General features: G+C 45.8%; 1 protein-coding gene across 1 annotated transcript; it reads right to left on the bottom strand.

Moving 5' to 3' along the window:
* Window positions 1-27,981, bottom strand: MS4A14 (membrane spanning 4-domains A14). The gene is made up of 7 exons (XM_061381642.1): window positions 27,698-27,981; window positions 24,644-24,772; window positions 21,962-22,012; window positions 18,502-18,651; window positions 13,965-14,063; window positions 275-2,533; window positions 1-167 (listed from the first exon to the last, which is right to left on the bottom strand). The coding sequence occupies exons 1-6, from the start codon at window positions 27,833-27,835 to the stop codon at window positions 515-517; spliced, it is 2,586 nt and encodes an 861-aa protein (XP_061237626.1). The 5' UTR covers window positions 27,836-27,981; the 3' UTR covers window positions 1-167; window positions 275-514.

Raw genomic sequence — 27,981 nt, 5'->3', positions numbered from 1 at the left:
TCCATATCCTCAACATATATTTAGATTTGGAGCGGGGAGTAAGTTGGGTGATTGGAAACAGCAAAACAGGGTCATGGTGGGATTGATTTTTATTCCTTGCCAACTCTTTCGGTCCTTGAGCCCTTAGGGAGCTGCGTAGACTTCTTCCTGGTTGACTTACTGAGCTCCTGTAATACACAAAGGTGAAGGCAAAACATGTTAGCACCATGGAAGAGTAAGTCCATTAAATATTAAGCTGTAAAAAGAATTAGTGATCATAAACTGAGACACTAACCTTGATAACAGAGTTTAAATGTGAATTATTTCTTCACCCCCAGAAAGTTCTGATATAGTATTAATATTTGTTGTCATTTTATTATAATTAAGGACATGTCCTTTGAGTGTTTTGCTTGCCCTTTGTTTTCTGGTGAGTAAATAAGGTAGTAACCACACCTGCACACAGACGTTGGAGATTGCTTTTCCCTAATTTGGTTCCAAAATCAGGAGTGGTGCAGTGTGTGGGAGAGTCTGCACATTAGCCCAAGTCTTCAGATTGCTGTCTTTCTTTTGAGCCACAGGAGGTGGAAGCTAAAGACTGGCCTTCTTTGCATACAGCGGAGCAAGTTGATGTGTCTTGTTTCACATCTTGCTCTGAATTTTTATTGGACATATAGGCGTGATATGTGTCTTGTACTGAGCTTTGGTAGGAAGAACAGTTAGAATCTGGTTTTATGTCTTCTAATTGCAGGTCAGTTGGGCTTTGACTTTTTCCGCAACTTGTGTCCTCTGACTTGATGTCCCTTGTTTGCACAGCATCTGTTTCCATATCTTGTTTTTGACTTCCTGTGGATTGAAGTTCTTGTACTGAGCTTTGGTAGGAGAAACAGTTAAAATCTGACTTCGCGTCTTCTGATTGCAAGTCACTTGGAGTCTGGCTTTTTCCACAACTCATATCCTCTGACTTGATGTCCCTTGTTTGCACAGCATCTGTTTCCATAACTTCTTTTTGGGTTCCTGCAGATTGAAGGTCTTGTTGGTCTTTATTTTGGTGCTGACTGTCTTGTAGAACATCTTGGGATTGTTCCTCTAGGTCAGCTGGAATAGTGGCGTGCAGAGTCTGGGTTTCCTGGAATAGAGACCTCTGCTTCCGGGATTCTTTCACTTGCAGATCTTGGGTTTGCCAGGCCTGGAAGTCCCAATTTTGGGAATGCTGCATTTCAAGTTGCCGTTCTCGTTTCTCCCATTCTTTGCTTTTCCAGTCCTGAGTTCTCCATTCTTGGGATTGTTGTCCTAAAGATTGCCAGGTTTGGACTCTCCTGTCTGGAGACTGCCAGTCATGGTACTCCTGGATTTGCATATCCTGGTAGAGCTGCCTCGGGGGTTTCTCCTCTTGGATTCGCAGGTTCTCAGCTTGCTGGTCTGGGAGTTGCAGTATGGTTTGACTAACTTGGATTTCCTTATCTATGAATTGCTTTTTTGGAGAGAGCCAGCTTTTGATGTGCTTGTCTAGGGATTTCCTCCTTGGGTGTGGTTGGTCTTGAATGTACACGTCAAGGGCTTTCTGTTTTGCACACGGACAGCCTTTGCTTTGCTGCAGTTGGGAATGCTGCTTTGATGGTCTCCTGCTCTGAAGTTCCTCCTCAGGTTTCCATTCTTCGGTCATTAACATGACTTCCGATTTAATGTCTTGATACGATAAATGCACAGCTCTCTGTTCTTGAGATTGGATGTTGTGTAGTTGAAAATCCAGAGACCGTCGATCTAGGTGTTGCATATTAGAGGACTGCACAGAAAGTAACGACGTGGCTCCAAATGGTATGGCTTGTAATGGCAGGGCTTGTCTTTGGAAAGCAAGGTCTTGGGCAGGCATGTCTGGGGATGGTAGGTAGTCAGATAGCATGTCATGGGATTGTGTATTTTGCAGTGGTATGCCCTGGGATTCCTTGTCTTGGGATGTAATTCCATGAGACTCTGTGACATGAGATGTTGATGCTTCAGATAGCAAGTCTTGTTCTGGTGAAGTTTCGGCTCTCGGAGCTTGGTATGGCAAGTCTTGGGGTGGTAAATCGTGGACACTTTTTACAGAATAAGATGGAAAAAGTTGGAGTTTTGAGGCTTGGTCCTGCAACAGTGGAGGTTTCTCTTCTGGGGATTGTGTGATAGCAGCTTGTAGGTCTTCGTCTTTAAGTGGTTCAGTATTCATCATGATTTCTGAGGACTTTTGCTCTAGAATGGGAGGCGAATGTTTCACCTCCACTTCTTCTCCATAAAGGCTTAAAGTTTGAGGGACATATTTCTGTCGTTCATCTTCCATAAACAGAGAAGATGTGTTGAAACTATTACTGCCTCTCCTGCCTGCATGTTGGAAGGTAAACTGATTTTTTGTGACTCTTAACTTGAAGAATGAATAGCCTCCAAAGAAAACAGGTTTTATGTTTGTCGTTGAATCAGCACTAGTAGACTCTTCTTGTAGCTCAAATTGTATGACGGCATTTTCGTCAGGAACAGATAGTTCACTCTCTTGAGTAACATCCGAAGGCAAGAAAAACAGAATCTATAAAACCAAAGGGTGAGGGAAACAATAGAACAGAATCATCTTTGACATTATTTTCTTCTTGTAGTCCCGAATTATTTTTCCTCTCTCCCTTAAGATAGTATACAGGAAGCAAAATCTACAGGAGGAATCAGAAAACAAACCCAAGACTGCTTTTACCATCAACTCATTAGTTTTGCTTATTTATATTTACTTTTTGTAAATTTGTTTTTTGGCCATGCCACACGGCATATATGTGGTCTTAGCTCCCCGACCACGGATAGAACTCATGCCTCCTGAAGTGAAGCTTAAACACTGGACCACCAGGGAAGTCCCAACTCACTAGTTTTTTTTTGTTGTTGTTTGTTTTATGGACAAGTCTTCAGCCTCTATTGTCTCATCTATTGAAGAGGGGAGTTTATTGAGATTGTCTGGGATTAGTCTTCCCATACTTAGGATTTGGCTCAGATGGTAAAGAATCTGCCTGTGGTGCAGGAGACCAGGGTTCGATCCTTGGGTCAGGAAGATCCCCTGGAGATGGGAATGGCTACCCACTCCAGTATTCTTGCCTGGAGAATCCCATGGGCAGAGGAGCCTGGTGGGCTATAGTCCATGGGGCCGCAAAGAAGTGGGACCTGACTGAGGGACTAACACTTTCACTTTCTAAGATATTTTAAGTTATCTACTCAATATTCATATATTCAGGTTTATAATGATTATTGCCAAATTCAGACTTAAATTGAAGAAAGTAGGGAAAACCACTAGACCATTCATGTATGACCTAAATCAAATTCTTCATGATTATACAGTGGAAGTGAGAAATAGATTTAAGGGCCTAGATCTGATAGATAGAGTGCCTGATGAACTATGGAATGAGGTTCGTGACATTGTACAGGAGACAGGGATCAAGACCATTCCCATAGAAAAGAAATGCAAAAAAGCAAAATGGCTGTCTTGGGAGGCCTTACAAATAGCTGTGAAAAGAAGAGAAGTGAAAAGCAAAGGAGAAAAGGAAAGATATAAACATCTGAATGCAGAGTTCCAAAAAATAGCAAGAAGAGATAAGAAAGCCTTCTTCAGCGATCAATGCAAAGAAATAGAGGAAAACAACAGAATGGGAAAGACTACGGATCTCTTCAAGAAAATCAGAGATACCAAAGGAACATTTCATGCAAAGATGGGCTCGATAAAGACAGAAATGATATGGACCTAAGAGAAGCAGAAGATATTAAGAAGAGATGGCAAGAATACACAGAAGAACTGTACAAAAAAGATCTTCACGACCCAGATAATCACGATGGTGTGATCACTGACCTAGAGCCAGACATCCTGGAATGTGAAGTCAAGTGGGCCCTAGGAAGCATCACTATGAACAAAGCTAGTGGAGGTGATGGAATTCCAGTTGAGCTATTCCAAATCCTGAAAGATGATGCTGTGAAAGTGCTACACTCAATATGCCAGCAAATTTGGAAAACTCAGCAGTGGCCACAGGACTGGAAAAGTCAGTTTTCATTCCAATCCTAAAGAACGGCAATGCCAAAGAATGCTCAAACTACCGCACAATTGCACTCATCTCACACGCTAGTAAAGTCATGCTCAAAATTCTCCAAGCCAGGCTTCAGCAATATGTGAACCGTGAACTTCCAGATGTTCAAGCTGGTTTTAGAAAAGGCAGAGGAACCAGAGATCAAATTGCCAACATCCGCTGGATCATAGAAAAAGCAAGAGAGTTCCAGAAAAACATCTATTTCTGCTTTATTGACTATGCCAAAGCCTTTGACTGTGTGGATCGCAATAAACTGTGGAAAATTCTGAAAGAGATGGGAATCGCAGACCACCTGATCTGCCTCTTGAGAAATCTGTATGCAGGTCAGGAAGCAACAGTTAGAACTGGACATGGAACAACAGACTGGTTCCAAATAAGAAAAGGAGTTCGTCAGGGCTGTATATTGTCACCCTGTTTATTTAACTTATATGCAGAGTACATCATGAGAAATGCTGGACTGGAAGAAACACAAACTGGAATCAAGATTGCCAGGAGAAATATCAATAACCTCAGATATGCAGATGACACCACCCTTATGGCAGAAAGTGAAGAGGAACTAAAAAGCCTCTTGATGAAAGTGAAAGAGGAGAGTGAAAAAGTTGGCTTAAAGCTCAACATTCAGAAAACAAAGATCATGGCATCTGGTCCCATCACTTCATGGGAGATAGATGGGGAAACAGTGGAAACAGTGTCAGACTTTATTTTTCTGGGCTCCAAAATCACTGCAGATGGTGATTGCAGCCATGAAATTAAAAGACGCTTACTCCTTGGAAGGAAAGTTATGACCAACCTAGATAGCATATTCAAAAGCAGAGACATTACTTTGCCAACAAAGGTTCATCTAGTCCAGGCTATGGTTTTTCCTGTGGTCATGTATGGATGTGAGAGTTGGACTGTGAAGAAGGCTAAGCGCCGAAGAATTGATGTTTTTGAACTGTGGTGTTGGAGAAGACTCTTGAGACTCCCTTGGACTGCAAGGAGATCCAACCAGTCCATTCTGAAGGAGATCAGCCCTGGGATTTCTTTGGAAGGAATGATGCTAAAGCTGAAACTCCAGTACTTTGGCCACCTCATGCGAAGAGTTGACTCATTGGAAAAGACTCTGCTGCTGGGAGGGATTGGGGGCAGGAGGAGAAGGGGACGACAGAGGATGAGATGGCTGGATGGCATCACTGACTTGATGGACGTGAGTCTCAGTGAACTCCGGGAGTTGGTGATGGACATGGAGGCCTGGCGTGCTGCGAATCATGGGGTCGCAAAGAGTCGGACGTGACTGATCTGATCTGATCTACTAGATGAACTGGACGCTCAAGATCATAGTCAAATGTGGGTTTTTCCCTATAATTGTGCTCAGAATTATAGATAGGTCAAGATATAAATGGATAACAGCACAGTCTATCAAATGCTATTACAGAACTAGGTACTATGTGCTTCACGAGAATGTACAAGATGAGCTAATTCTGAGAGCTGGCAAAAGGTTCACTGAAGAAGAGACATTGGTCTGTGTCCTGATGGATGAACAGAGATTCCTTGGGTATAAAGTAAGATGAAGGAAGAAAGGAACCAAAGTCCAGGGAGCGGGAAGAGTGGATACAAGAACATAAGGTGGGGGTGTAGCGAGTGTGATGGCCGGTGGCGCGCAGTTAGATACTGTCAGATGGTGTGTAGGTCCTGAGAACCGAATGTGAACATAAGGCGGGGGTGTAGCGAGGGTGACGGCCGGTGGCCAGCAGTTAGATACTGTCAGATGGTGTGTAGGTCCCGGGAGCCGAACGTGTCCTTTCAGAGCTGCACGTTGAAACCTCATTGCCCATGTGTGGGGTTGAGAGTTAGAATCTGGCAGGTGATTGGGCCATGACTGTGAAGCCCTCGTCAGTGAGATCTGTGCCTGGTGAAAGAGCCCTGTAATTTGTCCTTTCTTCCATGAGAAGCCTGCCGTCCGTGGACCAAGAAGCGGGTCCTCACTAGACCCGGAACCTGCTAGCACCCTGATCTTGGCCTTCCCAGCTCCCAGAACCATGGAAATACATTTTTATCCTTTAAACTACCCAGTATTTAGTACAGGGATTCACAAGTGCTCAGTGGTAAAGAATCCACCTGCCAAAGCAGGAGCCACACAAGACGCAGGTTTGATCCCTGGGATGGGAAGATCCCCTGGAGGAGGAAATGGCAACTTGGCCCAGAATTCTTGCCTGGAAAGTTCCATGGACAGAGGAGCCTGGTGGGCTGCAGTCCATAGAATCACAGAGTCAGACATGGAACGAGTGTGGAGCACACGTGAGTTCACACACATCTTTACCACAGCATCCCAGCTAGGTCAGGACAAAATCTGTTACCAAGAAATGGGATTGCTGCTGTAACCAATACCCAAAGATGCAGAAGCAGATTTGGGACTGGGTAATGAGTAGAAGCGGGAAAAGCTTTGAGGGGCATGCTAGAAAAGGCTTATATTATTGTGAATGAACTGTTAGGGACAATTTCCGTGAGAGCCCAGGAAGAAAAAAGGAGAGCTGCGGAGAAAACTTCTGTCTTAGAGAACACCTTAGTAATCTTGAATGAAGTGCTGGTGGAAATATGGATGATAAAAGTCACTGATGAGGTCTCAGACAGGAATGAGGAAAATGTCATTGGAAACCAGAAGGCGGTGATCTTGGTATAAAGTGGCTAGGAACATGGCTGAACTGTGTTTATGTTCTAGTATTCTGTGGAAGATAGAACTTGTAAGCAATGAAGTTTAACTGAAGCTATGTCTAGGTGAAGTGTTGAAGGTGAGGCTTGACTTCTACAGACAGCTTATACTATAATGTGAGAAGATAAAAATGATGTAAGGATGGAATTATTAAGCCAAAAGGAAGTGGGACTCTATGGTGTGGAAAATTCTCAGTCCATTTGAATTACAAAAAAAATGAGAACATTTAAGAGTAGATCAAGTGGGGACTTCCCCTGTGGTCCAGTGGTTAGGAGCCCACCTTCCAATGCCGAGGACACAGGTTTGATCCCCGGTCAGGGAACTAAGGTCCCGTGTGCCACAGAGCAGCTGGGCCTGTGTGCTCTGAAGCCCACATGCCACATCTAGAGAGCCCACACCCCGCAGCTGAAGAAGCCCATGAGCTGCAACAAAGACCCAGCCAGCCACCAAAAACAGGAGAGTGGGCCAAGTGACTGCTTTGATAAGGAAAGTATTGCGGATCCGCGATCTCACCAGCAGCCAGAAGCGATTCTCCAAGACAATGGAAGAATGACCCCCAGAGGTGTCCGAGATCACCAGGGCTGCACTCCCACTACAGACCCTGAGTGCAAGGGCCCCTGAAGAATGGTTTCAAAGGATGGGACCAACTCCCAGGCTCAGGCAGAGTCAAGATGCCCTCATCCCGTGCTGTGAGGTGGGGTCGAGGCCGAGGGCTGCTGCAGGCACTGTGCCCAGCAGACCCGCGGGGACATGGCCACCGCACCCCCGGTTTCAAAACACAGAGCCGCAGGCGCAGGACCCCAGGCCGGCAGCCACAGCGCCCCCGCTGGGAGTGGCCGCGGGGCCTTCCTGCTCAGTGGGGCTGAGGTCCTCCCAGTGTGCTTGGAAGACGGAGCATCAGGCCCAAGAGGACCATTCTTTCACCTTAAGCCTTAAATGGTTTGTGCTGTCAGGTCTGAGGTTTACTTGAGACCTAGTTGTCCTTCTTTCCCGTTTCTCCCTTAGGGAGTGGGAATGTGTATCCCATGCCCATTCCTTTGCTGTAGTTTGGAAGTTTGGTTTCATAACACGTTTGGTTTCACAGGTTTGCAGCTGGAGGGAATTTGCCTCCGGTTAAGCCATATCTTAACTCTCACCCATATTTAATTAAGATGATGTTTTAGCTGAGACTTTGGACTTAGACTTTGAAGTTGATGCTGTAACAATAAGGAACTTTTGGGGGCCACTAGGATAGAAAGGATGTATTTTTCATATGAAAAGGACATGAATTTGGGAGGGAGCAAGGATGGAAATTACTGACAAATAGATGGGGAAACAGTGGAAACAGTGAGACTTTATTTTCTTGGGCTCCAAAATCACTGCAGATGGTAACTGCAGCGATGAAATTAAAAGACGCTTGCTCTTTGGAAGAAAAGTTATGACCAACCTAGACATCATATTAAAAAGCAGACACAGTAGTACTTTGCCAACAGAGGTCCGTCTAATCAAAGCTACAGCTTTTCCAGTAGTCATGTATGGATAGTCGGACTATCAAGAAACCTGAGCACCAAAGAATTGATGCTTTTGAACTGTGGTATTGGAGAAGACTCTTGAGAGTCCTTGGACTGTAAGGAGATCCAACCAGTCCATCCTAAAGGAAATCAGTCCTGGGTGTTCATTGGAAGGACTGATGTTGAAGCTGAAACTCCAATACTTTGGCCACCTGATGCGAAGAGCTGACTCATTTGAAAAGACCCTGATGCTGGGGAAGACTGAAGGCAGGAGGAGAGGGGACGACAGAGGATGATGCTCACTGACAATGAGCTTGAGCAAGCTCCGGGAGTTGGTGATGGACGGGGAGGCCTGGCGTGCTGCGGTCCACGGGGTCACAAAGAGTCAGACACGGCCGAGCGACTCAACTGAAGGGTGGAAATTAATTAATTTCCATATATTGAAAATTAATCTACAACGTGATTACATTTGGAGGTGTGGCCTTCGGGTGATAAATTATATCATGAGAACCATGCCATCATGAATGGGGTTAACGATCTTATAAAAGAGACTTCAGAGGCCTCCCTGGCTCCTTCTGCCATATAAAGACACAGCGAGATATAAACCAGGACGTGGGCTCTTACTGGACTCAACCTCCTGGAACCTTGATCTTGGACTTACCAGCCTGCAGAGCTCCAAGAAATAAAACTCTGCTGTTTAAGTCACCCAGTCTGTCGTTGTTGTTTTTAATAGAAGCCTAAATGGATTAAGACACTAGGCTAGGAAATTTGGACTTTTCCTTATAGGCTTCCCCGGGACTCAGATGGTAAAGAATCTGCCTGCAATGAAGGGGACTCAGGTTTGATACCTGGGTTGGGAAGATCCCCTGGAGAAGGGAATGGTAACCCACTCCTGTTCTTGCCTGGAGAATTCCAGGGATGGGGGAGCCTGGTGGGCTACAGTGCACATGATCGCAAAGAGTCAGACACGACTGAGTGACTAACCCTTTCAGTTTCATTACAAACAAGTAAGATGTAGCCAGTGCTTCCCATTCCTTACAACTTATTTTTATTTGAGAGGAGTTGTCATTACAGACCAGTCTTCTGGGTTTTGTCAGCCTGTGTCCTTGTCTGAGGTCATCTATAGAGTCAGAAGAGACTACCGCTTCTATCTGATGAAGCAATTGGACCTCTAGGTGATTAAATGACCTCGCTGTGGTCACCCAGTGGCTGGATGACAGGCTAAAGCTGTGGCTGTCCACATTCTCACGTTATCGTTCCCCACTCTTCCGATTTGTTTCCACACCTACATGCCATCCTTGTTGGAGGGCATTTATGTGAAGACAAATGGTACTTTAAGGGAGATGTCTGAATTTTTACTTATTCCCAAACTTCCATTTCGTTTGAATTATAATTCATTCATTTGTTAAAAGAGCAGTTTGGAGCCATGAATTATAGTTTATCTAGCTTTATTTAAGTGCAATGATTTTAATAAGTTTACTCATCCCTAATGTGGAGAAGGCAATGGCGACCCACTCCAGTACTCTTGCCTGGAAAATCCCATGGACAGAGAAGCCTGGTAGGCTCCAGTCCTTGGGGTCACGAAGAGTCAGACACGACTGAGCGACTTCACTTTCACTTTTCACTTTCCTGCATTGGAGAAGGAAATGGCAACCCACTCCAGGGTTCTTGCCTGGAGAATCCCCGGGACAGCGAAGCCTGGTGGGCTGCCGTCTATAGTGTCGCACAGAGTCAGACAAGACTGACGCGACTTAGCAGCAGCAGCAGCGTCCCTAATAATAACTGAGATTACCAGGTGCTAAGCAAGGCTCCAAAGTCATGTCAGCTAGTTGTTATGACATCTGTATGAGGTTGTCATCCTTGTTTTATGACTTAAAGAGCTAGACTCAGAGAGAGATTTTAAGTGACCCAACTAGTGTCAAGAGCTGTTAACTTGTGAACTTGGATTCATACGCTGAAGTAGAATTATAGGTCCTGTGCTTTCCTATACCTATGCTTCCTCGTAAGAGCTACTTCAGTTATGCCTTACTTCAGAGTGGGTACGACCGAAGACTATAAGAAGTCATGCTTTTAGGTACTGTGGTGGGCACTGTGGTGGGCACAGGAAACATTCAGAGTCCACTTCCTTTTCCTCTTGAGATCAGGGTGCATATTGCATCATAGCTTTAAATCTTCTATTGTAGCTTGCATATTGCAGAGCAATTACAAAGCTCTGTTCGTAGAATTAAATTGGATAGTTATTCAGTGTGAGCAGTTTGCTCCTAGAGTGTTCTGCAGAGCTTTATAACCTTCTGTACTCGTATCAGGAAAAGAGCGATGAATCAGGCATTTGGGCTCAGATAATAAAAGTGTTACATATGAGTTTAAACTTTACATTTATACTCATTTATAATAAAAGATTCTCTGCAAACTAGGGTAAATTTAGTCCATGAAAACCCTATAGGGTAACATCATATTTAAGGGTAAACTGTAACATTTTTTTACCCTAAGATTGGGAACAAAGAATGGTTGTGTATGTTCAGCATTCAAAATACGAAAAAATGTCCAGGAGGCTCTACACAGTTCAGTAAATCAAAAAAAATAAGGAATAAAATTTGTAAATAAAAGTGTCTTTACTGGGAAAATAGATGTCTATCTAGAAAATTCTAGGAAATCAATAATAAAGCTACTAGAGTTAGTAAGTTTTATAAAGTCATAGCATACCAATATATAAAAATAACTGCATTTCTCTTTCTAGGAATGGACATCTGGCAAGTAAAAATTTTAAATGCCATGTACAATAGCAAGAAAAAACATGAAATACTCAGGGGTGAATTTAACAAAATATGCATAAGATTTATACACTGAAAACTACAAACTATTGCTCAGAGAAATGAAAGGAAATATAAGAAAATGTAAACATATCACAGACATTTATAAGAAGGCTAAATATTATGAGTAAGCAGTTTTCTCCAGATCATTTATAAGTTCAATAGAGCTCCAATCAAAATCCAAGGAAGATTTTTGTAGGAACTGATAGTTTCTAAATCAAATCTGGAAATCTTGAACACCTAGAACAGCCAAAAAGTGTTTTGAAAAAGAACAAAGGAGATGTACACTGCTTGGTTTTAAGAATCACCCTTGAGAAGTCACAGGGAAGAAGGCAGAATAGGAAACTCCTGGAACCTGCCTATTCATCTGCGCAATACTCATACTGGCAGAAACTGAAGTAACTATTTTGAAATTCTGGAGTCTGTTTGAACACTTGAAGCTTCCAAAGGACCTCTTGGCTGCTAAACTGGCAAGTTATGTCAGCCAGTTTCAGCCTTCAGAACAGCAGTGAGCACTCATCTCTCACTCCCAGCCCCTGGCAGGAAGCTGGGAGACGACAACGCATGTCCCTAGTGTGACCTGCTGGAGTGGGATGGGCAGTAAGGACCTTGTCTCCCAAATATCAGGTTTCCTGTTTTAATTGTAGGTCAGTGCTTCTCATCACTGAGGTGCAAGTGCAGAGGCTGGATGCCATTGTTTCAATCCATATTGGCTGAGGCAGCTTTGAGGGAAGCTACCCCTATCTTCAACTATTTTTGTTTTGATTTGATGTTCAGAAACAATTATGTATATGTGAAAATGTAGAAGCCCACCATACAGACCTGGAAAAGATGCATGCTGAGAAAAGTCCTGAGAAGCTCTTAAGCTTTCATCTCAGGCTGTTCTCTGGCACTGAGATGCTCGGCTGCTGCTGCTAAGTCACATCAGTCGTGTCCAACTCTGTGCAACCCCATAGACGGCAGCCCAACAGGCTCCTCTGTCCCTGGGATTCTCCAGGCAAGAATACTGGACTGGGTTGCCATTGCCTTCTCCAATGCATGAAAGTGAAAAAAGGGAAGTCGCTCAGTCATGTCCTACTCTTACCGACCCCATGGACTGCAGCCTACCAGGCTCCTCCATCCATGGAATTTTCCAGGCAACAGTACTGGAGTAGGGTGCCATTGCCTTCTCCGCAGAGATGCTCTATGGCAATAAAAACAAACAAGCCCTCTCCCTGAGAAAACCCAAAGGAAAAGGGAGAGTCTGATTTTGAGAGTTCATACATTATAAGATTCAGATGTCTGGTTTCCAACAAAATAAATCTCAAGGTCTACAAAGAAACAGAAAAATGCGGTTTGTTCAGGGGTGGTGGTTGTTTATTCACTAAGTCATGTCCGACTCTTGCAACCCTGTGGACTGTAGCCCGCCATGCTCCTCTGCCTGTGGAATTCTCCAGGCAAGAATACTGGAGTGGGTTGCCAGTTCCTTCTGCAGGGAATCTTCCCAACCCAGGGATCAAACCCCGGTATCCTGCACTGCAGGTGGATGGACTCCTTACTGACTGAGCCAACAAAATAAATGAGCAGAAATTGTACCTGAGGAACCCCATAATTCAGATATACTAGACAAAGACTTTAAAACAACTCAAAGACCCTAGAAGAGCTGAAGAAAATCATGTGCAAACATAGCAAAATGATATATGAACAAAATGAAGATATAAATAAGATATAAATTATAAAACAGAACCAAAATAATTTCTAGAGCTGAGAAATTTAATAAAAATGCACACCAGAGGGGTTCAGAAGTTGATCTGAGCAGGCAGAAGAAATAATAAATGAACTTGAAGATAGAACAATTGAAATCATTGGGTCTGAGGAACAGAAAGAAGAAATAGTTAAGAGAAGTGAACACAGCCTACGGGACCTGTGAGCTATGAATGAGCAGACCAACACACGCATCGCTGAGATCTCAGAAGAAAAAGAAAAAGAGGAAAAAATAATATTTAGAGAAATAATGACTGAAAATTTACCAAATCTGGTGAAGAATATTCATCTACAAATCTAAGAAGCTCAATGAACTTCAAACAGGATAAATCCAAAGGGATGCACACCAAAGCACATTTTAATTAAACTGTTGAAGCCAAAGACAGGGAATCTTTTAAACAGCAAAAGTGCCTCATCACATATGAGGAATCCTCAATTAGATTATTAATTTCTTTCATATGTAAAATAAAGATGCTTTAATAACTTAATTAAGATTAAGTTGTGTTAGGTGATTATAACAATAACTAACATAGTGAACATTCGATAAATGTGGAGCTATAGTGATTATTATAAATACTATTGGTATCATGAGGGCCTCCCTGGTGGCTTAGAGGGTAAAGCATCTGCTTGCAATGCAGGAGACCCAGGTTCGATCCCTGGGTCAGGAAGATCCCCTGGAGAAGGAAATGGCACCCCACTCCAGTACTCTTGCCTGGAAAATTCCATGGACGGAGGAGCCTGGTAGGCTACAGTTCATGGGGTCACGAAGAGTTGGACACAACTGAGTGAGGACACATTACATTGGTATCACTTGAATAGTTTTCTTCCTCTCTGTTGAGGGGGTTGTTTCAGAGCTTTATGGCCCAGGTATAAGCACCTCATGTTACAATAATATGAATCCCCATTTAGTCTTGTTTTCCATATATTTTGACAGGGAGATAAGGAGTTATGTCTGAACAGAGATGACTATGTACAGCAGAGGAATAAAAAGCAACATGGTTTGTCTCAGAGCGTCGAGTGAACCATCAGTTTTAAGTTTGTCCCTCCTTGATCTTCCTAAACTTAGAAATTGTAATTCAGCCCCTGAGAATACAGCTCTGCTGACTTAATAGGCTAGAGGTCCCCTTGACGTGTCCCAGTAGGAATCCATACTCACAAACGTCATTGAACTCACCTCGTTTGAATTTGCCCAGCAGTTGCTTCTGAAGGAGGCGATGGTCACAGCGATGCTGAGCTCTGCTATGCTGATGATCAGTAAGACCGACAAAATTCCCTGTAAATAATGAAGATAAGTCTACGGCATTTGGAATGAAAGCTGTACCATTTCAAAGATATAAACCAAGGACCAGCACACGGTGTGACCAAGCACGGGAAAGCCCACGTTTCAGATGCCTCTGGAACCGCAGTGACTGAACTGTTTTCATCCCATGTACGTCTTTCTGATGGGCCGGGACAGTGAACTCCAGTGCCTGTAGAGGCCCCTGACAGCTGTCTCAGACAGGTGAAACAGGGCGGAGAAAGGCCAGAAGGGATATATCCCTCAGTGTCCATCACTCAGTCCCGGGCAACAGTTCCATGTGGGAACATGGGAACCTTGATGCCTCGTGTTCTCTCCTTTCCTAAGGCAGCTGTATCTACACACTGTTAATGTGAGACTTTCCAGGTATTTGTTCACTTCTGTGAACCAAATGGAACAGCCTTTGGGTCTGGCGTAGCCTATAGATTGCCATTTTGCACACTCTGCTGTAAGGTGGTGTTTAGTTGCCTTAAAGCACAGAGAAGTGGCAGGGAATAGCATGATGTCCAAAAAGTTTAGCCTTTGGGAACAAGAAGAGCTGACTGCAGTTGGGTCCAATGTTACACTTAACCTTGGACAAGAGTCTGTCTAAATTTTGATTTCCTTGCAACACAGCCAAAAGTTTGAATATTCTCCTTTTGCTTTTTTTTTTTTTTTTTAAGAAAACCACAATGTATGCAGTGGAAAGGCTACCCACTCCAGGGTTCTGGCCTGGAGAATTCCATGGACTGTATAGTCCATGGGGCCACAAAGAGCTGGACACAACTGACTTTAACTTTCACTGTGAATTTACCAGCTTCAGCTGGTGAACAAGATGGGCTGACCTTGGTCTTTGTGGAACTTCCATCATTGTAAGGGAGGCAGACAGTGACAAATAATTAAGCAATTATTTACTTCACTAAATTATGATAAGTGCTATGAAAAAACACTGGGGGCTACTATTAATATAACGGGAGACCTACCCTGGGTGGGCGGAGGTGTGATCAGGAAGGACCCCCTTAAAGAGAATGAGGAGGAGTTCAGCGGGTGGGTGGGAAAAGATAGGTGCTCGGCTGGGGAACATTTGAAGAAAGAAAACGTGGTCTAGAAAACTTAAAGAATTCTAGAAGGTAGAGAGGGAAGGTGGAGAGGGCGGCATGCAGTGGGGATAAAGGCCTGGAATAATGCTAGAAGGTTAGGCCAGATAGATGTGTTAGAGTCTTATAAACCTAATAAAATTGGGTCTAAATTCTGTGTTTGACAGGAAGGCACTGCGTGATTCTGATCAGGTGTGTGTTTTTAAGTGATGACTAGCTGCAGTGTAGACGATGGATTGGTGTTCAGGGCAGAAGTCAGTCCAAGAGATGTGTAAAGCCCACTGTTCCTGGGTCTTTTTAGTTTGTTTTTGACCTTTGGGTTGTGCTCAGCAAGGAATTGTGGAGTGATATACGTAGGACGTCTGGGAACAGAGTCTCCTGGATTCTGAAAGCAGGAGCTACTAATCCTCCAGTGCACATCCGTGCCGGGCAGGAGCAGAGTCCGCTGAATGCAGGAGCTACTAATCCTCCAGTGCACATCCGTGCCGGGCAGGAGCAGAGTCCGCTGAATGCAGGAGCTACTAATCCTCCAGTGCACATCCGTGCCGGGCAGGAGCGGAGTCCGCTGAATGCAGGAGCTACTAATCCTCCAACGCACGTCTGTGCCGGGCAGGAGCAGAATCCGTTCATCTGCGCACTTAACCTCAGAAGACAATTTCTTCCTGGTATTTGCTAATGTAATGCACGGTGGTGGCCTCCTAGGAAAAGGGATAAGGCTAATAGGGGAGCGTCACGTTCTTGGTCCAGTTAGGATTTTGTCTCTTACACTGTTTTCTGACTTTCCTTAGTAACCTTTTATGAGTCTAATTCTGTAATTTATTTCAGAACGCATCCGAGTGTATCAGGCTCACTTTAACGGGTAAACATGAGGATTAAACAAGACCTCACATTCAGTCACTGATGGCTGTTTTCCTTCTTTATCAGAGGAGACAATTTCCCATGTTCCCACTTCACTTCTCTCCACCCAAGTCAAACCTCATTAGCATTTAAGGACAAAAGCCTTCAATATTTGACTGATTCGGATTGAATGAAAGCCCAAATTTGCTTAGCAATTGCTGACATGCATAAAAATAATGTCATTAAATACTTATTAGATTAATACTTAAAATAATCCCTATATTTTCTGGTAAAGATACGGTTCATCTCTTGTAATGTGTAAAACTCTGTATATAATGATTTGTGCTCTAAAATTATTTTAAAAAACACTTTGTTAAGTGCCTTAGACACTTTCTCCAACTATATTTAGCATTAACTGAGCAAACTTTTTCATGCAAAGATGGGCTCGATAAAGGACAGAAATGGTATGGACCTAAAAGAAGCAGGAGATGTTAAGAAGAGGTGGCAAGAATACACAGAAGAACTGTACAAAAAAGATCTTCATGACCCAGATAATCATGATGGTGTGATCACTCACCTAGAGCCAGACATCCTGGAATGTGAAGTCAAGTAGGCCATCACTATGAACAAAGCTAGTGGAGGTGATGGGATTCCAGTTGAGCTATTTCAAATCCTGAAAGATGATGCTCTGAAAGTGCTGCACTCAATATGCCAGCAAATTTGGAAAACTCAGCAGTGGCCACAGGACTAGAAAAGGTCAGTTTTCATTCCAATCCCAAAGAAACGCAATGCCAAAGAATGCTCAAACTACTGCACAATTGCACTCATCTCACACGCTAGTAAAGTAATGCTCAAAATTCTCCAAGCCAGGCTTCAGCAATATGTGAACCGTGAACTTCCAGATGTTCAAGCTGGTTTTAGAAAAGGCAGAGGAACCAGAGATCAAATTGCCAACATCCGCTGGATCATAGAAAAAGCAAGAGAGTTCCAGAAAAACATCTATTTCTGCTTTATTGACTATGCCAAAGCCTTTGACTGTGTGGATCACAATCAACTGTGGAAAATTCTGAAAGAGATGGGAATACCACACCACCTGCCTCTTGAGAAACTTATATGCAGGTCAGGAGGTAACAGAACTGGACATGGAACAACAGACTGGTTCCAAATAGGACAAGGAGTACGTCAAGGCTGTATATTGTCACCCTGCTTATTTAACTTATATGCAGAGTACATCATGAGAAATGCTGGGCTGGAAGAAGCACAAGCTGGAATCAAGATTGCCGGGAGATATATCAATAACCTCAGATATGCAGATGATACCACCCTTATGGCAGAAAGTGAAGAGGAACTAAAAAACCTCTTGATGAAAGTGAAAGAGGAGAGCGGAAAAGTTGGCTTAAAGCTCAACGTTCAGAAAACGAAGATCACGGCATCCGGTCCCATCACTTCATGGAAAATAGATGGGGAAACAGTGGAAACAGTGTCAGACTTTATTTTTTTTGGGCTCCAAAATCACTGCAGATGGTGATTGCAGCCATAAAATTAAAACACGCTTACTCCTTGGAAGGAAAGTTATGACCAACCTAAATAGCATATTCAAAAGCAGAGACATTACTTTGCCAACAAAGGTCCGTCTAGTCAAGGCTATGGTTTTTCCAGTGGTCATGTATGGATATGAAAGTTGGACTGTGAAGAAGGCTGAGCACCGAAGAATTGATGCTTTTGAACTGTGGTGTTGGAGAAGACTCTTGAGACTCCCTTGAGATCCAACCAGTCCATTCTGAAGGAGATCAGCCCTGGGATTTCTTTGGAGGGAATGATGCTGAAGCTGAAACTCCAGTACTTTGGCCACCTCATGCGAAGAGTTGACTCATTGGAAAAGACTCTGATGCTGGGAGGGATTGGGGGCAGGAGGAGAAGGGGGCGACAGAGGATGAAATGGCTAGATGGCATCACGGTCTCAATGGAAATGAGTTTGGGTGAACTCCAGGAGTTGGTGATGGACAGGGAGGCCTGGCATGCTGCAACTCATGGGTTCAAAAAGAGTCGGACACGACTGAATGGCTGAACTGAACTGAGCAAACTTTTTAGATCATTTTATTCCTTAATAAGACCAATAAGGTAAAATCAAATCCAATCCCTGTCAATACTAATAGGAAGAGCTAAATCCTATTGGCCCTTACACTGAGCCGAGTCATGCTCTGGTGTATGTGATCGTCATAATACACCAGTGGGCTATCTTATTGTCTTCATTTTTCAAATGAGGAAAATGGAGGCTTGGAGAAGATGAAATCCTAGGCTAAGGTCACAAGCTTATAAGTGACAAAACCAGAAGTCAAGTCCAGACTCTATGGCTCTTGAGTCACACTGGCTCTTCTCAACAGTGAGCTCAAATGCTGAGGCAACCTGGATCACAGGCGTCTAAATGAATGAGTCGATGCACCATGAACATTGTTCACACAAGATGATACAGACTCACTGCCCAGAATGAAACCACTTACATTGTAAAGGACTCTACCTATCACGCATATTCCTTCAAGGGAAGGCCCGTGGCAGTACTTGTGTTGGTATCTGTAGCTGATGATGGTGAGAATGATTCCAGCCACTGCGACCACAGAACTGATAACATTCAGGCCCGTGACACCTTGTCCCTGGAAAATAGTTTAAAAAATAACAACAAAATAAATAAACACTTTGAAAGAATTTCCTTGTGCTTTTATCTTTCCCCGTAACCCTCAGGGAGGAGTTGCTCCATCAGTATCCTGAATTCATCAAAGTCATAGGCCGGGCCAGGTTTTAGAATGAGCCAGGGAGCTAAGGAAGCAATCCGGGAAGGCAGGGGTGCTCTGTAGTTGGGTGCGTATTCAGCTGGGTCTGACTCTTTGCAACCCCATGGACTGTAGCCCACCAGACTCCTCTGTCCATGGGATTTTTCCAGGCAAGGTTACCGGCATGAGTTGCTATTTCCTATTCCAGGGCATCTGCCTGACCCAGGGATCGAACCTGCATCTCTTGTGTCTCTTACAGTGGCAGGCGGATTCTTCACCACTGCACCATCTAGGAAGCCCCTGGGGTGCTCTGTGGTTAATGCTAAAGAAAACGTCCTTTCTATCCTAATGTGTCATCTTTCATAATCTATAAGCAGAATTGTGTGCTAGAGAGTATCTTGGCCTTGTAATTAGAACCGATTTTTCAGTCCGAGGGCAATGGCACCCACTCCAGTACTCTTGCCTGGAGAATCCCATGGATGGAGGAGCCTGGTGGGCCGCAGTCCATGGGGTCGCTAAGAGTTGGGCACGACTGAGCGACTTCACTTTCACTTTTCACTTTCCTGCATTGGAGAAGGAAACGGCAACCCACTCCAGTGTTCTTGCCTGGAGAATCCCAGGGACGGGGGAGCCTGGTGGGCTGCCGTCTATGGGGTCGCACAGAGTCGGACACAACCGACGCGACTTAGCAGCAGCAGCAGCAGCAAACTAGGACCCTATACACACCAACAGATCTCTTGGAGTTTCCATTTCTGCTTTTACAAGTGAGAGTGGAGTCACCGAACTTTAGGGCATATCTGCTTATTTTAATAGATATTTCATGTAGGTCAGCTGTGTGTCAGGTGCCGCATTAAGCCCGTGATTCATGAAGGTAAACACGAAAGATGAGGTCTTGCCTTCATGTGGCTTACCTCACCCCCTAGAGGATTCAAACCGTAAGCAACCAAATCAGTAACATCTTAAAGATGGCAATGAATTTGGACTGAGATTTAATGGTTTCCTTCCTTTGGCTCTCACTTTTTGAACCTCCAAGCTATTAACAGTTCAGATAGCCCCACCAATTTCCTATTCCCTTTACTTCCTATTTTTTTTTAATTTTGTTTCGTTTTGTTATATAACTCTTGAGTTCCTTTGAAGGAAGAGAGGTGTCATTCATTACCTAATCCCAGCATGGATAGTGCTCTTTTAAAAGAGAAACAGAAAAGTCTCCTATCTCAGTTCTGCGGATGGTTACTATACTCGACTTTGTTACATCTGTTGGAAGTGCAGTGATACATTTATGCATTTACACACCCTGTCCTATCCGGCAGGACGTGTGACTCTCTGTGGTGTAACTTGGAAGTACACCTATGATTTTAATGTTTGCCCCAAACGCAGATCTTTCTCTGCCCACGGGGATTTTGGCAGAAAATACGCAGGGCCACACGGATATACCGTCTCACTCAGTCCCAAGTCTTTTGGTTCCTTCAAGGCTCTGTTCTGGCTCCCAGAGGACACTTCATGGACTAACATCTCTAGCTCAACACCCCCTCAGGTGTATTCTGCTTTACAGTTTACAAAGAGTGTGCACAGCTTAGTCTCCTCTCATCCTCATGACAGTTTTACGATGTCGGCAAACCCCCTTTTATCCCCACGTCACAGGTCAGTAGGATTCTGGGGTCAGGCGACTGTGAATTCGGAGGAAGAGCTCTGATGGAGCCAGGTCTTACACCGCCCAGGTTAGCACTGCTGTCCCCGTGACGTAACGGTCTGCCTCCAGCTCAGTGAGTCGTGGGCAGGTCTGCCTTATCCTCGGTCTATCCCTCAGGTCCAAAAGGAAGTCAGTGCAAGAGAAGAATGAAAGTTGAGGCTTCGTCTGCATTGTCCGTATCTATCTCCACAGGTAGAGAGAGATGGAGGCCTTCATCCCCGCTAGAAGCCCCTGTGGTTTGTAGCTGTCTCTAGGGGATATTGGCAGAGGACCATAAAGAAAGAGGTAAAATGGCTTTGAGAGAAGGTCTACTTCTCCAGGGCCTTAAAAAAATCAGACTGGTTAGGCATGTAAACATTTAAGTATCATTTTGTCTTATATGTGGTATCTTATTAAATCCTCAAAATAATCCTTCAGATTTGACACAGCGATGAGTGGTGGCCTGGATTCAGCCCTAGAACAATCAGCATCAATGCCAGACTCTTTCCTGCAGACTTTGGGCAGACCCCAAGGAGAAGACTCTGTCGTTGTTGGGGTGTGTGTGTGTGTGTGTGTGTGTGTGTGTGTGCAGTCACTCAGTTATGTCTGACTCTTGTGACCCTATGGACTGCCCGAGAGGTTCCTCTGTCCATGGGATTCTCCAGGCAAGAACACTGGAGTGGGTTGCCATTTCCTCCCCCAGGGGATCTTCCTGACCCAGGGCTCTAACCCACATTCCCTGCACTGGCAAGCGATTCTTTACCACTGCACCACCTGGGGAGCCCATTGTTGGGGTGAGGGTGTAACAACTGGGACCCTGGGATTGATTTTGCTTACAGTAGGGTTTATACACCTTGACACAATAAGTATTTGGAGCCAGATACAGTTTTTTTTTTTCTTTTACTATCCTTTGTATTTTAAAATGTTTAGAAACATCCCCAGCCTCTACCCACTAGATGACAACAGCCCTCCTCACCCTCCCACCCCTGGCTGTGATGATCAAAATGTCCTCAGCGTGGGGCTTCCCTGGCAGTCCAGCGGTTAAGCCTGTGGCTTCCACTGCAGGGGCCGTGGGTTCCATGCCTGGTCAGGAACTAAAACCCTGCGCTCTGCGCTTGGCAGCCAGGAAAAAAATAAGTGCCTTCAGGCTTTGTCTAATATTCCTGGGGGTGGAGCTGGAGGAGGCACAAAATCACTCCCAGTTAAGCACTGTTGAGTCGGAGGAGTGTAAAGTGGTCTTTAATAAGCAGCTGCTTTGGTTGATTTGACCAAGGCAGTGGCACCCAGGGGAAGGCTGCAGGGCTCATGCTGCTGCCAAACAGCAGGGGCCTCGACTGCACACTTGATGTGGCACCCAGGGGAGGCTGCAGGGCTCATGCTGCTGCCAAACAGCAGGGGCCTCAACTGCACACTTGATGTGCAAAGACTTCCCTGGAGGGTCCTTTACTACCCAAGGCTTTCTGCCCAAAGATGCTCTAAAAGAAGTACAGTTTCAAACTGCCCAGAAGTCACAAGGCGACTTACCACACACTTGTCATTGCTGTTGGTTCCTGTGAGGTACCCTGTGACAGTGAACTGTGGGGAAGGAAAGAGAAAAGTTACCAGCGATGGAGCGCTTGACTGCCCTACGGTATAACCTCCTTCGGAGACTATATCGTAACCGACATGTCTGTGACCCTCCCAGACCCTTCCGTAACTGGCCTCTTCCATCAGGGAAGGACGGTGGGCCCTGACGTAAGAAAAAAATCCTGTGCTGGCCATGCTTGTCACTCAACAAGGGCTCTTTGCCCGCGTAAGGTCCAAAAGGTACCACCCTGCTGGGCTCCAAAAGAAAGACAGTCCTGGGCTCTGGGCCTGGAATAGTGAAGGTGAGCTCTGTCTGCTCTGAGTAAGCGCGGGGCCTGGAATCTAGTCTTATCTTACCCACTTATTTATATGAGACACAAAGAGCCTGGCTGTTGTTTAGTCGCTCTTTGTGACTCCATGGACTGTAGCCCGCCAGGCTCCTCTCTTCATGGGATTCTCCAGGCCAGAATATTGGGTGGGTTGCCATTTCCTTCTCCAGGGGATCTTCCCAACCCAGGGATTGAACCCACATCTCCTGGAGAAGAAGGCATCAGAGGATGAGATGGCTGGATGGCATCACTGATGCAATGGATACGAAGGAGATCATGAGGGACAGGGAGGCCTGGCATGCTGCAGTCCATGGAGTCGCAAAGAGTCGGACACGACTGGGCGGCTGAACAACAGCAACTTCTGCACTGCAGGTGGATCCTTTACCACTGAGCTCCTGGGAAGCGCAGAGAGCTTAGAACCACACAGAAGAAATGAGACCGGTGTTCCCCAGGGTGGGGTCCATATTTTTTTTTAATGTTCCAATAATGAGAACCTCTGCCATGGGAATTGGTTTTCCACTTTGGGGATATTGGGCCTTGGAGTCAAGGACCTTGAGAAGACATGTAGGGATCAGAATGTTACCTCTGATGCCTCCTTCAGCTTCACCTCCCAGCTTGGGTCACCGATCAGGCTAGCTCTACTTCCAGGTCATTCCCGAAGCCGTCCGCCTTTATCTTTGCTGCCGCCCAGAGAGTTCAAGGTACCACCTCTCCATTTCTGGAATCCTGCAGCCTCCCCGCAGCTGGTTCTCCCAGATCTGCTCTTATCATGCTTGGGCTCATTACCCTCTCAGGGGACATAACATTTTAGAGATAACAAGGCTTCCGATCTTACTAACCTTGCTCTCGTATTAAAGCACCACATTCTTTTTACGACCATAAGGATCGGCATGACCTGGTTCCAGCCTACATTTTTGGCCTCCTTTTATGCCACTGCAATAGACTCATTGGTCTTCTTTCTGTTGCTCTCGCCCACATCAAGCCCTCAGCTCATGCTTCACTGTTGCCGGGAGCGAGCTTTCCCTCTACTTTGTGCGGTGAACACCCACGTGCAGAGCGCCTCCCTGGCCTCCCAGCACAGGTGAGTCCCCATTAAATGTTCACCTGACGCCTGGAACTCCTCCGAGGGCGCAGCAGGGTGTGGTGGCGTGCCTGTGGAGCTGCTTGCACTTTCGCTTATAGCCTAGCCACCAGATGCCTAACCCTGTCTATTTCTAAGCGCAGCTCATCACTTCTCCCAAAGAGGGCCTTGTCTACCAGGGCCCTGGCACCTAGGACCCTCCTGCAGATGTAGGATGGGTGCTCAGTAAATACCTCTTCAGTGAAGAGTGGAGTTTTAAAAAGTAAAGTGCCAGACCCTCATTGTCGTTCACGCGTGCCGATCACACAGTATCACGCTGGGAACATCCTCTCGTGACGTGGGGAAGCGAGGAGCTGGTCTGCCTGCTTTCTGTGTGTGCGCTGTGAAAGTCACGCTGTCTCACGCCATTGACGTTTGGGAAATGGAAGCTGGCAGCACTGCTGGTGTCTCAGGAAAGGTTCGGGGTGTTTGTGCTCATCAAGAGAGGCAGGGCGTTAACAGAGACAGTGTCTCATTTCTTCATTAGTTCACCCATGTGTTCACAGAGCGATTCATTCACGCCTGCTATGCAGCAAGCATGACTCTGAGGTCTGAGAATGTAACGACAACTCTAACAGACAACACTCATGCCCTTTTGGGACTCTAGGTTTTAATAGCGGAAGCTCTACAGAGTCTAGCCTTAAATATGATGGCATAAGATTAGGAACCAAGGCTGTGGGGATTGGACAGATATAGGTCTGTACTAGGAATTATGTTTACGATTCTTTCATTAGCTGGATGAATGACATTCATAAACTGTCTCTGGGCATAATGAAACAGTTGAGCCATAATAATGTGTTAAAATTCTCCTTAAGCTTTGAGAGGCTGTGATTGTGAGTGTTAGCCAGGCAGGTTTAAATTGCTACCTACTCCCAAATTCCATTTTTTTTATTTGCAAAGGGAAAAGTAGGATATATGCCCATCTAATCTCCCAGATTGGTAGTAAGGAGCAAATGACTTACTATACACACGAGGGCTGGAAAACTTTTCAACACTGTACACGTAAGAGTGGTTATCACCATGAGGATGGTGGTACTGCCATGACCCAGATGGAATCACTTCTTTTCCCGGGGAGGGGATTGGCTATCTGGTCTCCTTGGGGACCACCTGCATGGGATTCATTGTCTCAGGACTGGAGTCAATTCAAACCAGTCTTTTGGTAATTCCTCCAAAGCTCCTAACAGTACTCACAATAAATGCTCCCCAGAATGGATATCCTGTCAAGAAAACCAGGGGGAATCTTTGGGCGAAGTTGAAGTAATTCAATGCAAATATAGCTCCGATGCCGGCAATGATCAGGGCAAGCAGGACCTGGGAAGCCTGTGAAGAGAAGAATGGGCCGGTGAGGCCACGCGTGCCTGGGCTCTCTGGAGCCTCCCAGGCGAGTGGGCATCGCCACTAGAATGTCGCGCCCCTCTGCCTGCGTGCCTTCCCCTCCTGTTTACCCACCATTCAGGCTTTCAGGAGGCCCGGCGGCCTTCCTCCCCTCACTCCCCTGTGTCCGTGTCCGAATCCTTCATGCTCACCCTTCCCTGCTGACAGTGTCTCTGGGGTTATCAGTCCGTCTTGCATCTCACGGGTTTGAGCATGTGTCTGACTCTCCCTCTAAATTTGCGGTCCCCGGCTTTCGGCACCAGGGACCAGTTTTGCGGAAGACAGTTCTTCCACAGCCGGGGGGTGGGGTGTGGGCGCTGGGGAGTATGGTTTGGGGATGGTTCTGGAAAGAGGCGTGAACCTCGATCCCCCACAGGCGCGGTTCACAGTCGCCTTCACACTCTGATGAGACTCTAGAGCTGCTGCTGATCTGACAGGTGATGCCGTGAGCAGCCGGGGCTGCTGGAAACCCAGATGAAGCTTCGCCCCCCGCCCGCCCGGGGCTCACCGCCTGCTCTGCCGCCCGTTTCTCACAGACCATGGGCTGCCACGGACCCCTGCCCTAGACGGCAAGCTTCTCGGGACGCCGATCCCAAACTACTCACCTTGACATTCTTTCCCCTTCTGTAGAACCAGCCTCCTGTTACCATCCTCACTCCAACACACACACACACATTTTCCACATTAAATATAGCCTTTGAGAATTATGGCAACCGCTCCAGTACTCTTGCCTGGAAAATCCCATGGACGGAGGAGCCTGGTGGGCTACAGTCCATGGGGTCGCAGTCAGACACGACTGAGCGACTTCACTTTCACTTTCTTTTCTTTCTTTTTTGAGAATTGTAGCCTCAGTCCAGTGCTCTGAAAGTGTATGAAGTTCCCTGAGCTGGAGCAGAGAAGTTGGGGGGAGGTTATGCCTCACCTCTTGATGCGAAGGCCTGTCCAGAGCCAAGAGTGACCCCGTGGGCCCCTCAGCCCATTAGGGGTCACAGGGAGAGGGGAGCGTGGTGGTTCCTGGGGGTCCGCGGCTTTCCTCAGCGCAGAGCGTCTCTGCGTCCGCTCAGGCGTCTGGGTTCCCCCAGGCCACACGTCTATGGCCCTGGGTCACAACTGTCTCGGTAGTGTTCTGATTCTTGTACTAAGGATGGGGGCTGTGCACACAGCTCTAGTCTATTTATGACAGATTGTGTGTGTATCAACACTGCAGCTCACTATGAGCTTTGAGGGTGGTTTTCAAAGAGCTCCCAGTGCCTGTAACAACACAAAGGCGATGTTTAACTTCACCTCCAAAGGCTTTTAGCTCCGAGAGAGGGGCTCCCACAGCCCAGGCTCACTCCTTTAATAAGATATTTAGAAAAGTGGCCCTGGTTTCCTCCGTCCCCCCTGCTGGGATTCAAAGATGATCACTAGCTCCTCCTGAAACAGGCCAGGGATTTCCTCAGAGTTAGTGGTCTTATTCGTGACAGTTGAGCTTTCTATTTCTCAGAGTTAAATAAGCCCTCAGAAGCATTGCTGAGAAATGAGCAAACCCTGCATGTTTCTAAACAGAACTTTAATTCCCTTGTTGATCAAAACATAGGGACGTTTTGTGACAACCTAGAGGAGTGGGAGGGGGTTTCAGGAGGGAGGGGACACGTGCGAGAAAGGCTGATCCGTGTTGACGTCCGGCAGTGAAAGTGAAAGCCGCGCAGTCGCGTCTGGCTCTTTCCACCCCATGGACTGTACACTCCGTGGGATTCTCCAGGCCAGAACACTGGAGTGGGGAGCCTCTCCCTTCTCCAGGCAGACCTTCCCAACCCAGGGATCAAACTCAGGTCTTCTGCATTGCAGGATGTATGGCAGAGGCTGGCACAATATTGCAAAGCAATTATCCTTCAATTAAAAATAAATAAATACTTTGTCAACAAAGGTCCATCTAGTCAAGGCTATGGTTTTTCCAGTGGTCATGTATGGATGTGAGAGTTGGACTATAAAGAAAGCTGAGTGCCGAAGAATTGATGCTTCTGAACTGTGGTGTTGGAGAAGACTCTTGAGAGTCCCTTGGACTGCAAGGAGACCCAACCAGCCCATCCTAAAGGAAATCAGTCCTGAATATTCATTGGAAGGACTGGTACTGAAGCTGAAGCTCCAATACTTTGGCCACCTGATGCGAAGAGCTGACTCATTTGAAAAGACCCTGACGCTGGGAAAGATTGAAGGTGGGAGGAGAAGGGGACAACAGAGGATGAGATGGTTGGATGGTATCACTGACTCAATGGACATGGGTTTGGGTGGACTCCAGGAGTTGGTGATGGACAGGGAGGCCTGGTGTGCTGCAGTCCATGGGGTCGAAAAGAGTCGGACACGACTGGGCTACTGAACTGAATTGAAATAATTTGTAAAATGTAGGGAAGTGGTCTTGTAGGCTACATGTTAGCTCTTCTACTGAATATCCAATTATGTGTACATGCTCATGACTTAGAAGGCTGCAGGGACTTCCCTGGCCGTTCAGTGGTTAAGAATCTGCCTTGCAGTGCAGGGGATACAGGTCCATCCCCTGGTCAGGGAGTTAAGGCCCCACATGCCGAGGAGCAACTGAGCCCACATGCCACAACTACTGAACCCACGAGGCACAACTAAGAGTCCATGCGCCACAAAAAGATCCTGCCTCCTGAAACTAAGGCCCAAGGCAGCAAATAGTAACAGATAAATGAATAAATAGACAGGCTATCTCTTTTTAAAAGAGTATAAGAAAGAAGGATGTATTTTAGATGACAGATGAGGGGAAACTGAGGGGATCAATGTCTTTTCTGAAAAGCATCTCTGAAAACATACTTGGAGAAATAACATGGTCTCCTTTCCAAGAAGACCCATGAGTGGGCGAGGACTTACCCCCAGGACTTTCGGCTCTCCCTTCAGGAATTCCAGCAGAGAACTGTGAGGGCCATAGGGAAGTGCAGTCAGTACAGTTTCGTTTGGTTGTACACTGATGACGTGGGTTGATCTTTTGACCTCAGATGATGATTCCATGATTCAATGGCAAAACTCTATGAAAAAAAATGGGTGAGTAACCATTGCAGCCAAAATCATGGTCTGCCATCAGTCTCACATGGAGTCCTTGGCAATGAGCCCTTAGCAATTACCCAGCACTAGAACCACAGAATCACAGTCATTGA

The sequence above is a fragment of the Bos javanicus genome, chromosome 15, assembly GCF_032452875.1.
Source record: "Bos javanicus breed banteng chromosome 15, ARS-OSU_banteng_1.0, whole genome shotgun sequence".
In the NCBI taxonomy this organism is placed as follows: domain Eukaryota; kingdom Metazoa; phylum Chordata; class Mammalia; order Artiodactyla; family Bovidae; genus Bos; species Bos javanicus.
Note: the sequence above shows the minus strand (reverse complement) of the source record. Positions and strands in the feature narration are given on the sequence as shown.

What these genes read in the sequence shown, in the direction of transcription:
- MS4A14 (XM_061381642.1), bottom strand. Translation starts at nt 27,835, where the DNA reads ATGGAATCATCATCTGAGGTCAAAAGATCAACCCACGTCATCAGTGTA. An exon ending in GAGAGCCGAAAGTCCTGGGG is followed by an intron (nt 24,773 to 27,697) that starts GTAAGTCCTCGC and finishes TTCTCTTCACAG; the next exon opens with GCTTCCCAGGTCCTGCTTGC. An exon ending in CATTCTGGGGAGCATTTATT is followed by an intron (nt 22,013 to 24,643) that starts GTGAGTACTGTT and finishes CCTTCCCCACAG; the next exon opens with TTCACTGTCACAGGGTACCT.